Below are 13,909 nucleotides of genomic sequence, written 5' to 3'. Positions count from 1 at the left end.
TCTTCAGGAGCATCTTCAGGAGCATCAGCAGCAGGCTGATCAGGCTTGGGTTCATAAGTGCAAAACTTGTACTCCTCAGCAGTCAACACAATGTCCAAATTTCGTGTCAATTCTATATAGTTAGGTCTGGTAAGTTTGTTATCCTTAAGTATGGTGAATAGTGGATTAAAGCCCATTTTATCCTGAGAATCATGCATAAAAATATCACATAAGGGTGCATTAATTATTAAGAGCTATTGATTCCTCTAACAATTATTAAAATTAAATGCACTAACATCTAAACATTATAAGTTTCTGGTACGCCACGATGTGTGACATGTATACCACCTAATTTTGTTTAATTGTTACTTCGGTCCTATTACTAAACAATATGCCACTTTGGGGTGGACTATATTATTTTTCATAGCTAAGTGTATACCATCATCAAATCTTAAATTATTCGAAATCTATGGAACTTGGTACGCCACGATGGGCGGCGTGTATACCTTCCAATATTCGTAATTTTACTTTGAATATAATACTTTAATTCAATATTCATCAATGGTTTGATTTCCAGGTAGTAGAGGAGTCACATCGGTCTCGCTTAATACCCACAACCTTACAAGTTCAATAAACCCGTTTTTGACAAAATCGCCCCATATCAGAAATAAAGAAAATTCGTATTTATTCCCTTTTAAAATTTATTAATTTAAGAAGTTTGTTCTAGTAATTTCTATAACATTCACCATAAATTACATGCCACGATGGGTGACGTATATATAATTTATATTCGTCATTATGTTAAATTACATACAAACAATAATGGAGACCATGGGATTTAATTTCATATTAATTCCCTCTCCCACTTAGAATTTTTATTAAAATTGAGGAATTTTAAAATTAAATGGGGCCCTATGTCATTACAATTATGTCTAACATGCATTCAAAATACACACATAATTTTAGCAACATATAACATTTAATTAAAGCAATAAATAAAATGTATGTCCATGTCGTCTTAATTATGTTAAACATGCAATTTTAAAGAAATTACACACATAATTAACGACACACATAATCAATAAATTTAAAGCAATAAATAAAAAATTAATGGAAAAAATTAAAATAAATTTTCCACTATTATGGCCCTTTGAAGAAAAATCCAGCTCTCGAAAAAAAGATTTCTGCCGCCAGCACCTGTTGCGCATGCCAGACCTGCGTTACAGCCAATCTGGGTGTGTTGCGCAGGTACGGCCTGCGTTACAGCCAAAATAGGCATGTTGCGCAGGTTCGGCCTGCGTTACCGCCATAACTTCACCTGTTGCGCATGTCCGACCTGCGTTACCCCTGTTTCTCCAGATTTTGCACGCGTCAGCCGCCAGTTCCCTTTCTGTTGAGTTTTGTTTTGGTTTGTTCGATCCGAACACCAACATCAGCCCCTTGTTATTGCACAGCGGAACAAAAAACCACCGGAATTGATTTCCGATCGCACATAATTATTACAAAATACCCGGAACAATTACAAAAAAATAGATCTAATACAAAACTAATTTTGTAAAATCTATTCTAACACGATCAACCCTCGTGTAAATTACAACCACGTGGAAACCAAAACAAAAAATTAACCACGATTAAACCACGTGGGATCCAAACACATAATTAAAATATGCATGGCCATAATAGTGGATTAACAACCTGCATCAAAACCAATACAAGCAAAACACTATATACACGCATATATAATTACGACATGGACATTATATCATAAAATGTAGAACCCATTACCAGGCTCTTGATACCAATTGTTGGGAACCACGGACTTGGGGTGTTACTACGTTTTACGATAAAGATTACGAAAAGAAAATCACCTTGTTAATGGTTGATTCCACGCTCTTCTATTGTATTCCCAAATTCCCTTGAGCGAAGTGTGGCCTCCGTCTTCTCAAGTTATCCTCTCTTCTTGCTCCTTGGTGGCTACAATATGTTTTCACACCCTACCAAGCAAGAAGAGAATAAGAATATATATAGGCTACAATAGGGACCATGGATAATTAGGTTGGACCTTCTAATTACATCTTGAGCCTAGCCCAATGTAATTAAATATTAATTCAATCCACTAAAGAATTAATATTTGCACTACCTTTCCTAATACCGCAATTTAATTAATTCGGTTCCAATATTATTTGCTTATTAAATTCCCCATGTTTAAAATATCACATGTCCATTAATTAAATAAATTACTGATAATTTATTTAATTAATATCTTTTATCCTTGATCATCCACTCAACCTTTATTTAATTATGCCAGAATAAATTCCACCTGCAGAGTTTCACATAATTAAATCTTTTTGAGCTTTCAAGGGGACATCATTAACCCGAATATTATCAGGACATGGATTCCTTCAATAAATAATATCCACCATGTATATAATTCCATCACCCAAAATATAATGATATAATTCAAAAGAATTACTTCATTTATAAATCAAAGCATGTAAATAATATACACGTGTCAATTATTATTTCCGGATTAAGAACCTAAGCATTAATAATAACATAGAATCTTAGTTCTCCTTCTTAATCAGTATTAAGGGAACAATTCTAAATTTGATCATGTTCAATATACACAAAGTATACTAGTATTCTTTATTAGTCAATATAAACTAATCTAAATAATACTACAGCCATACCAGTAGATTGTCCAACACCACCTGTGCTGTGAACCTTATTATATTATATAACCGTATTTAACAATCTAATATTCTGTATCCCATTTGATACTAGATTGTTCACAATATATAATATTAGACAGCATGTAAACATTCAAATGATTCTCAATTAAACTGGCCAGAAATAAATGTATATACTTCAAATAAATATTTTTAGTATACACTAACAAAAGGTACCTCAAACAACTTATGCTTTTCATACTAATGATATTACTGAGTTGAGATCTTATCTTAAAACCATATTCATTAGTTATAGAGATCAGATTTTAACATGTGATAGGTTAACTTCTGAAAATCTGGCTTTTAAGAAAAAGAATGACTATTTAGAAAAGAAGTTAGTTATGTTCCATCAAACTCAGAAAGAAAGAGATGATGCTTTTTATGTTAGAGATGAAGTGTTAAAATTGAATCAATCTCTAAAAACTGAGTTAGAAAAGGAAAGAGAGATTATTAGAACTTGGACTAACTCTGGCAGAACAACTCAGAATTTACTAAGTAGTGGAAACTGGAAAGAGAGCTTAGGTTATGGAGATGATAAAAGTGAAACAGGAACCGAACAAATTAAGCCAATTATTGTTAAACAGACTACTAAGCCAAAGGTAAATCCTGTTAAGTTTGTAGCTAAAATTGTAGTTAAGGCAGAGTCAACTTCTGACAAATTAAAACAGGATAAACCAACTGAAGTTAACATAGGCTTAATGACAAAGAAGCAGCTTAAGTATAAGCTGAAAGAGATTAAGAATATAAACAAGGTAAAGCCACCTAGGAAAAATAGGAATGAAAAGGAAGGTGTGAATAAAAGCAATAATTATATGCCTGGTCCTAATGCTCCTAGAAAGAAATGGTATAACTGTGGAAATTCTAACCATCTGGCTTCTTTTTGCAGGAAGAATAAGAATATAAACTCCTTACCTTCTAAGTCAGGTGTTAAGAGTCAGTCTGTTAGATTTAAACCACAAAATCCTTGTTTTCATTGTGGTAGTTTATGGCATTCCATTTATACTTGTAAGGAATTCATAGTGTGTACTATGATTATTATCAAATAAAATATTCTTTAAAGAAAGTTAGCATTATTCCTTCTAGTGTAAGTTCTGATGCAAAGTCTGATACTGTAAATTATGATAAGAAAAATGTTGACATAAACTCTGATATTAAATCCGCTGCAAATGTTAACAAACTTAATAAGGCCAAAGGATCCAAGCAAGTCTGGGTCCTTAAAACTAATCATTAGTGGTCTTTGTGATTGCAGGGCAACAGGAAAAACATCCTAGTTCTGGACAGTGGATGTTCAGGACATATGACTGGAAATAAAGCCCTGCTATTAGACTTTATAGAGAAAGCTGGCCCAAGAGTTTTTTATGGAGATGGCAACATGGGAAAAACTTTGGGATATAGCAATATCAATCTTGGGAATGTCATCATTGAAAAAGTAGCTCTAGTCTCAGGACTTAAACACAATCTGCTGAGTGTTAGTCAAATCTGTGACAGAGGTTATCATGTGGATTTCTTTGAAGAACACTGTGAAGTTGTAAGAAAATCTACATGCAAAGTTGTTCTAAAGGGATACAGGCATGGTAACATTTATGAAGCCAAGCTTTCGACAAGTTCTGATGGTTCTGCAATCTGTCTGTTAAGTAAAGCATCAATTGAAGAAAGCTGGGATTGGCACAAGAAACTCTCTCATTTAAATTTTAACAATATAAATGAACTAGTCAAGACAGATCTTGTGAGAGGACTGCCAAAATCAGTATTTGCTCCTGATGGCCGTTGTGATTCATGTCAAAAGGCAAAACAAAGAAAATCTTCATTCAAGAGCAAGACTGAATCTTCAATTCTTGAGCATTATCACCTACTATATGTTGATCTATTTGGTCCAGTGAATGTCATGTCTATTGAAAAGAAGAAATATGCTATGGTCATAGTAGATGAGTTTACCAGATACACATGGGTGTATTTCTTGCACACAAAAAGTGAAACTGTATCTCTCTTTATTGATCATGTCAAACAACTGGATAAATTGGTCAAAGACTCTGTGAAAATTTTAAGAAGTGATAATGGCACTGATTTCAAGAATATGATTATGGAAGAGTTCTGCAAAGACCATATAATAAAGCATGAATTCTCTGCAAAATGGAGTTGTTGAAAGAAAGAATAGAACTCTTATTGAAGCTGCACGAACTATGCTTGATGAAACAAAGTTACCAACCTACTTTTGGGCTGAAGCTGTGCAGACTGCTTGTTTTACTCAGAATGCAACACTAATCAACAAGCATGGAAAGACACCATATGAGATGGTGAAGAAAAAGAAGCCAAATCTGAAGTACTTTCATGTATTTGGATGCAAGTGTTTTATTTTTAAGACTCATCCTGAGCAGCTATCCAAATTTGATCTAAAAGCTGATGAAGGAATTTTTGTTGGATATCCACTTTCCACAAAAGCCTTCAGAGTCTACAATTTAAGAACAAGGGTTGTCATGGAATTTATCAATGTCTCTTTTGATGATAAGAAGATTACTGGACTTGAAGATTTTAATGATCATGATCAGCTGAGATTTGAGAATGAAGCTTTAAATTCTGATTCTGTAAATTCTGATAGTCTAAATCCTGATACTGCAAACTCTGATAGGTTAAACTCTGATGTTATTGAAACTTTGGTGACTACGCCAAAAGAAAATGCACATGTGCAGGGGGAGCATATTGAAGATCCAATCACATCTCAAGAAGCATCAGAACCTAGAACAGGCTCTTCAAGTTCTGATTCATCAAGTTCTGATGGGCCAAGTTCTGATAATTCTGGAAACTCAAATTCTGAAGGATCCAACTCAGAGAGCATAATTTCAGGGGGAGCATCAGAAAATGTTGATGGAGACAGCATGGATCATGGGGAGCATCCAGTTCTAGAGATAACCTTCCATCTGCAAGGAAATGGACTAAAGCACATACACCTGACTTGATTATTGGAGATCCTGAAGCAAGTACTAGAACTATAACAACAACATCAAATGAATGTCTCTATCATTCTTTTCTTTCTCAGGCTGAACCAAAGAAAGTGGAAGAAGCTCTTCAAGATGCTGATTGGGTGCAAGAAATGCAGGAAGAGTTAAATAAATTTGAAAGAAATAAAGTTTGGACCCTAGTGCCAAGACCAAATAACAAATCAGTTGTTGGTACAAAGTGGGTGTTCAGAAATAAAACTGATAGTGATGGCATAATTATAAGAAATAAAGCAAGGCTGGTTGCAAAATGATACTCTCAACAGGAGGGAATTGATTATGATGAAACATTTACACCAGTTGCTAGATTGGAAGCCATAAGGATATTTTTGGATTATGTTGCTCACAAAAAGTTTACAGTCTTTCAAATGGATGTAAAAAGTGTTTTTCTTAATGGAGAATTGGAAGAAGAAGTATATGTTTAACAACTTCCAGGTTTTGTAGAGTCAAAATTTCCTAATCATGTCTACGGACTTGATAAAGCACTTTATGGCCTTAAGCAAGCTCCAATAGCATGGTATGAGACATTAGCTCAGTTTCTTCTGGAAAGTGGATTTAATAGAGGGACTATTGATAAAACCTTATTCGATCTCAACCATGGAAAGGACTTACTTTTGGTGCAGATATATGTTGATGATATCATTCTTGGTTCTACAAATGACAGACTTTGTAAAAGGTTTGCCAAGCTAATGCAGTCAAGATATCAAATGAGTATGATGGGAGAACTTAGCTATTTTCTGGGCCTTCAAGTCAAGCAGCATGAAGAAGGAACTTTTATTTGTCAATCTAAGTACACCAGAAATTTGTTGAAGAAATTTGGAATGCAAGACTGTTCAAGTGCATCCACTCCTATGGCCACATCAACAAAATTGGATAAGGATACTGGTACATCAATAGATATTACTGGTTACAGAGGTATGATTGGCTCATTACTCTATCTAACTGCAAGTAGACCTGATATCATGTATGCTACCTGTCTTTGTGCAAGATTTCAAGCAGATCCAAGAGAACCTCACTTAACAGCTGTGAAAAGAATTTTCAAGTACCTTAAGGGTACAGCTGATCTGGGATTGTGGTATCCTAGGGAATCAGACTTTAAGCTAATAGGTTACTCGTATGCAGATTTAATAGGGTGCAAAATTGACATGAAAAGCACAAGTGGAAGTTGCCAATTTCTTGGAGGCAGATTAGTTTCTTGGTTTAGCAAGAAATAAAAGTCAATTTCTACATCAACTGCAAAGGTAGAGTACATTGCTGCAGAAAGCTGTTGGGCACATATTCTTTGGATGAAGAATCAGTTACTGGATTATGGGTTAGAATTTTCTAAAATTCTTATTTACTGTGATAATCAAAATGCTATTTCTATGACAGGAATTTAGTTCAACACTCAATGACAAAGCACATCAGCATTAGGTACCACTTCATAAGGGAACATGTGATGGAAGGTACAGTGGAATTACATTTTGTTCCAACAGATCAACAACTAGCAGATATCTTCACAAAACCACTATGTGAAGCTACTTTTACAAGATTGGTAAATGAACTTGGAATGGTTTCAGGTTCTTTCTCTAAATCTGTTTAGTTTATGTTCTGATACATCAGACTTTATGATCAGTATTTACAGATATTACTATCTTTATGTAGTCGGTGCTTAAATTGAAATTTCTTTAAGTGCAGATTGTTGTCTGATGTGAATTTCTAAACTCTGATAGTGATATGAATATTTCTGTGACTATTCAATCCAATGAGGATAACTGTGCTAGATGCTGACCTATTAGTCTCTAATATACTAAAGATCCCATGTTTGAAGTAATTGTTTATGTGGAAATCTTTTAACACAAGCAAATTATGATATTGAGCTTGGTTAGGTTTACTTTGTGTATCTTATTACTAAGTCAAAAACTAGAATAGTGCTTCTTATCTGTTAGGTTCTGATGTTAGTAAATCTTATGGATGTACTAAGTGCTGATAAGCCTCACTTATCAAAAGAAAAAGAAAAGAAAAGAAATAAATATCAGGTACTACTTTGAGATCTAGAGAAAAATATGTGGAAGGGAAGACCCAAGTGCATTGATGGTATTAAGTAAGATGCATTAGAAAAGCAAAATAAAATTTTCTTGGTGACTTTTCACATTCTCTGATTACTGGAGAAATACTGTGATAATAGCATAAATTCTGATAAGCAGTCGTGACTCACTTACACTGAGAAGCCACTGTAAAAAGGAATTTCAAAAGATGCATAAAATGAGCACAAAACAATTGAGGTAGATTCATGCATGACCTCATTCTATAGTAGACTTCAGACTAATGACAGATTTTGAGCAAAGTTCTTAGTTATGCCTTATTTCTAGTATATACTGAAGTGAATCAGACCTTACTCTTTGTCTGATATTTAGCTTAAAGCACACACTTTCACTCCATATGAATGATGAAAATTACTATGGTGATTAATGTTGTTTTAGATGAACAGTTTAAGTGTCAGTTGCATAAATTCTGAGGATAAGTTCTGATGGAAGTTCTGATTGAAACCATATCAGTATTTGTGTGAAGAATTACAAAAATAAACATTCACTTTTTGAGTAAAGAAGCCATATTCTGATGACTTTTAAATTCTGATAATAATCAAGTTCTGATGCTGACGTGGCAGTATTTATTCCTTGATTTATTTTTTAAGTCAATACTTGAACAAGTATATTTTATCAGAATATTGGTTTATGTGAGATAAAGACAGTCATAATCATTTGTTTCGTGGAAACAGTTTTTTTTTTAAAAAAACTGCATGTTCATAGTAATCATTACTTATTTACCGTGCCCATTAACTACTGTCTTAACTGCTGCATGCCTGACAGGTGTAACGTCTGTTCCCCTTCTCAATAACTGTTGTCACGTAGGGTGTCTAAGTAAAAGAGATAAAAGATTTTCAAATCTTTTGTTTACATTTCTATTCTATATACTCTCTCTCTTTTTCTTATACTCTCATATTTTCTGACGGTTTACTATACAGACATTTTATCAAACACTTTTCAGGCATTCTAAATTCTCACTCGTTTTCAATGGCACCCAAGGATATAATCTTTGATGGAGCAAAGTTCGTCCCCAACAACTATGCTGCCATTCTCACTAAGAGTGAATCTCCTTCGGAACTTCATTTTATCCAGGATTTCTTATCTTATAGTGAAATTGGGTTCGCATTAACACAGCCAACCAGTATATCTGGAACTCAAGTTCTGACATTCTGGCGTACTGGACATTATGATGATGGTGGTAAGCATGGGACTCCAAGCATCGTATTTACAGCAAATGAGGTTGAGTATGGTGTTACTCATGGAGACTTCAAAAAGCTCTACACCTACCTGAATCCTGTCAGTTTAGTTCTTCTGTTGAAGAGCCCCTGCTACAGCAAATGATGGCTAATCTTGGATAAGAACAGAGTTTGGCTAAGTTGGGTCAACTCAAATGCCCATATATTCGAAAGGAATGGAACTTCTTCTTCGATTGCATCACGAAGACGTTTGCTAACAAATGCTCAAATTTTGATGCCATTCCTATTCTGACACAACAAATTGGGTATGCACTCCTAAACCAGTCTTATTTTGATTATGCAAAGACTGTGTTATATTTTATAGGAGATAGAATGAAAGAGGACAGGAATGTAGTTTACTTTGCTAGGTTCTGTCAGTTAATTTATAATTACTGTACAGAAGATGAACCAAAACTAGCAGGTGAACTCGTATAACCTTTTAGGTTAGAAAAAAGGGCTTTTACTGATCTTTTCACTGCTGACAACAAGAAGGGAGTTTTGAGACCTTTACAAATCCATTTATCAGTAAAGCAAGCTCTTGTAAATGCTGATGCTGCTACATATTCATTGCTATATCCTGATGTGCAACCCACCAACACACAACAGCCACCAGAACCAACCATCACTCAACCACAGCAACCACAAACATCAGCACATGCCAATCAACCATCAGCACCTACAGTGAAGCCTTCTTCTAGAGCAAAGAGGACAAAGACTGTACCTTAGACACAACAGAAAATAAGGAGGATGATTCTGAGAGATGATACAGAAGATGAGGCACAGGTTCACACATCAGAACCTGTTGCAAAAGCAGCTGAGAAAGTGTCTTCCAGAAAGCTAATGAAACTGGGAGTTCTAGGCCCCTAAAAAGGCTTAGAAAGCTAAACTCTGATGATGAAGCTCCCAGAGTCTCTACTTCAGCTAAGAGACTTAAAAAGAAAAGAGCAAGGAGGGCTGTAAGTGAATCATCAAACTCTGAAGAAGGGATGGAAGCAGCAGCTAAGGTAGGGGGTCAGGTATCTCTGATCCCAACAGAACCAATTGTGATTGAATTACTTCTCACTCCTGAACCTGGCCTTACTGAAGCTCACAAATCTCCTATTCAAGAGCCAGAGAAAATTTCAGAGCCAATGCCTACACCTTATGTTTCTCCCATCATTGATCAAGTACATGCTGAAACTACAGGTACAAGTGATGAAATAGATATTTACAACCTGAATGTACCTGAGGTTTTGTACTTGGAAGCTCCAACCATTCTTCAACAAACTCCACCAACAACACCAATTTTAGATGATGATTTCAATGCAGATATTCCAACAACACCTCTTTTGAATCTAGATGATGAAGATCAGATATTAGGCGAGCATCAGAATTTGGATGTTGATCAGAACTTAGAGGATGATTTTGAAACCTCTATAGCCTTACACACTATCATTTTATCAGAGGAAGTTGATTCTGCAGGCTCTGTAAGTTCTGATGCTGCAAATGCTGAAAATACTGGTAAAACTGCTACTAATGCAAATACTGATGCAGCTGGTACTTCAGGACATGCACCTCTACAAATAGTTAATAAAGTTGAATTGATTAAATAGTTTGTTAGAGAGGATGCACCAGTACCTTGGAGTGAAACTCCAAGAGGAAAAGAATGGATCAAGGAGTGGAACAAAGTTGATTTTGTTCCTACTGCAAATATTCTTGCTGAGCACCTGGCTAAAGTTGATGAGATGCTAATGAATGATGACTTCAAAGCACAGCTTAGAGTTACTGCATTGAGTACAAGGCACCTTCAAGGTAAACACTCAATAACTCAAGCCAAGGTGAACAAAATTCAAGAAACCCTAATTTAGCAAGACATGAATGTCAAATTGAAAAGAACAGGTTTTTTAAGCCAGCCTTTGACCGCATTGGGTACATAGAAAAGACTCAATAAAAGCAACAAGCTCAAATATCTGATATTTTGAAGAATCAAGCTGCTCAACAAGATCAACTCAATGAAATCCAAAACTCTGTGGAATTGCTTGTCTCTCTCCTTCTACCTGATGATGCCAAAAATGGGGAGAAAGTGATTAAGTCCTAATGCAAAACTGATCAACCACTGAAGGGTAAGGATGATGATAATGATGACTAGGGAAACTCTGAAAGGGGTAGAGGTCATGGTCAAGGCAAAGGTTCTTCGTCTAGGAAAGCAGGAATTTCTACATAGAGAACAAGTTCTGATGGTGGGAGAAGAACAAGTTCTGATATTGGTAAAAGGATGAGTTCTAGTGAACAAACTTTGAAAATTGATGAAGAGATTTCCAAAAGGCCGTTCCTAAAGGACAATCCAGGCATGGATATTGAAAGTCTGAAGGAAGAAGAAGCCAGACTTAAAGCAGAAAATGTCAAGTCAAAGTCTAAAACTCAAGTTATTGCAAAGAAACCACCTAAGCCTAAGGGCATTGTGATTAAAGAGAGGACAGATACTGAGGTATTTAAGGCCAAGTCCAAATCACAGGTGGAAGTTGATCCTAGATCCAAGGGTAAAGCAAAAATTGATGAACCTGTAAAGGTATATATGCCAATCATGGATCTGGAAGCAAAATTTGATGAAGATACTGGTCTGATTTTGAAGAAAAAGAATATTCAAACAACCTCGGACATAGCTCATGTTGTTCAAGATAAGGACTTAGTAAATTCTGATACAGTTAAACCTCGATTAAGTAATATCCGATAAAGTAATAACCTCGCTTAAGTAATAATTTTCATCGGTCCCAACTTGGGCCAATGTTGTAAAGTAATATTCTCGCTAAAAGCATAAGATAATAAAAAATTCGAAAGTCATTAAGGGCCCAAGTAATATGTAAAGTAATAATTCCATAATTATATATATATATATACTGTATAATGTATATGATTACAAAATTTAATTCTTATTAAAATATGAATCTATTGTAGCTTGTTTCTTCTTTCCACCAAAGCCAAAATTAATCTCGTCCTTGACTTTATGTAAAGCAAAAATAACTCCTGGTATGTTTTGCTCGTGTTGTAACAAGTAATTGTTCAAAGTGGTGAGTGCTTGAAATGCTTCCTTTGATGACACGCTTGGGATGACATTGCTATCGTCGGGTTCAGGATCAGTCCCTTCATCAGTGCTCATTACCGACTCAATGATTTCTTCATCCGTAGGTGATTCCATAACCGCATCATTCTCGTTTGGATAGTTTAAGAGATGCTCGACATCCATCACATTCCTATATCGTAAATTAGAGATAACTTCATTTAATCCTTCGACACCTTCATTTATTTCTCCAAGTTCTTGTTCATCATTTTCTTCTGAACGAATCTTGCAATGCCGAAAACAATTTGCAATTGTGGTTGTTTTCACATCAATATTCCAAGCCATGTTAGCAAAACTAATAGCATTCAAGATATTAACTTTTTCAGGATTTGTTGCATTAACTTCAAGACTTTGCAACATGCTAGAATATAGACGACGCCGATAGTGAACTTTAAATGCTCGAATAATTCCAGCATCGCATGGTTGAATCTTAGATGTTGTGTTAGGAGGTAGAAAGAACAACTCTGTATTTCTCAAGCCTTCAACTATTTTTGGATGAGCAGGACAATTGTCAACAATCAAAAGTACCTTCCTGCCATTCATTTTACTATCAAACCAAGTAACAAATTCTTGAAAAAGCAAGCCAGTCATCCAAGCCTTCTTGTTAAAACGATACACACAATTAAGATTGTTTATATTCACATTTTTAAAGCACCTAGGATTGGCGTACTTACCAATGATCCAAAGTGGAACTTTGTCAGACCCATCACCGTTGCAACACACAACTACAGTGATTCTCTCTTTATCTTTTTTGCGGCCCTCTAGCTGTTTGGTAGCTAGTGAATGGTCAGCTTCAAGTCGATAGAATAATCCCGTTTCATCCATGTTATAAATATCTTTCAACTGAAATTGATCCAATTTTGATCGGATGCCTGGCAATGCATTTTCAATGTTCTCCATCATCACTGAACCACTTTCACCAAAACGCCGATAAGATTTGATTCCATATCTTGCCTTGAAACGTTCTAACCATCCACTGGAAAAGCTAAAATCGGAATTACTTTCCCCATACATTTTCTTCATTAGCTCCTTTCCTTTTTCTTGAATGATTTCTCCAGACATATTAACTTTATCTTGCCTTTGAAGAAACCACTCAAACAAAACTTTCTCTAACTCTGGATATTTTGCTGATTTGTGTTTTTTGACATCACTTTGTTTCCTCTCGTCGGACAAGTATTCCGAGGCTCTCTTGAGTGTGTTTGATATAGTTGATTGACTGATATCTAAGTCATATTTTTGATGTACCCATGCTTGTAAATCTTTCTGGCTTACACCTGGATTCTCCTTTTTATATTCACAAATAGCACTCCTTATCTTATCTGTGATTGCTGATTTTTTCACTCCTTTTAGATGATGCGAAGACATTGGTGTATACTGTAAAACAAAGTTGATATTGTATGTGTCTGTAGTGTACCATTCTATCATTTTATATAGTTAATCACAAAGTCTTATCATTAATATTATGGTGTCTCTTCATGTATTTTTATTTAAGAATTACAATAAATATTAGATGGTTGAGTTTCAATACAACGTACACAACACATGTTACCTTTATGTACTGATCTGGTGCAATTTTAATATGCATGCATCTAGTTTTTGGATATAAGTAATCATAATAAAAGTAATTTTAGATCAAATATATTGCATGTGATTAATTCTAGTTTTTATACGTACATTATATATTATACTGTACCACGTAAACATAAAAATTCGGTAAAGTAATAAAATATTACTTTATCGATAAAGTAATAAAATATTATTATATCGATAAAGTAATAAATTCGGTAAAGTAATATTTTTTCCCGGTCCC

The 13,909-nt window shown here is 34.9% G+C and overlaps 1 protein-coding gene across 1 annotated transcript; it reads right to left on the bottom strand.

The window, feature by feature from the left end:
- Nucleotides 1-11,904: 11,904 nt before the first annotated feature.
- On the bottom strand, nucleotides 11,905-13,524 carry LOC141719385 (CENP-B homolog protein 2-like). The gene has a single exon (XM_074521760.1). The coding sequence runs from the start codon at nucleotides 13,522-13,524 to the stop codon at nucleotides 11,905-11,907; it is 1,620 nt and encodes a 539-aa protein (XP_074377861.1).
- Between the last annotated feature and the right edge of the window lie 385 nt (nucleotides 13,525-13,909).

This window comes from Apium graveolens, chromosome 4 (assembly GCF_009905375.1).
Source record: "Apium graveolens cultivar Ventura chromosome 4, ASM990537v1, whole genome shotgun sequence".
Classification (NCBI taxonomy): Eukaryota; Viridiplantae; Streptophyta; class Magnoliopsida; order Apiales; family Apiaceae; genus Apium; species Apium graveolens.
This window is presented reverse-complemented; position numbering and strand designations above follow the sequence as displayed.

Bases quoted from the DNA above. Each gene is read 5' to 3' on its own strand.
- LOC141719385 (XM_074521760.1), bottom strand. From the start codon at position 13,524: ATGATAGAATGGTACACTACAGACACATACAATATCAACTTTGTTTTA.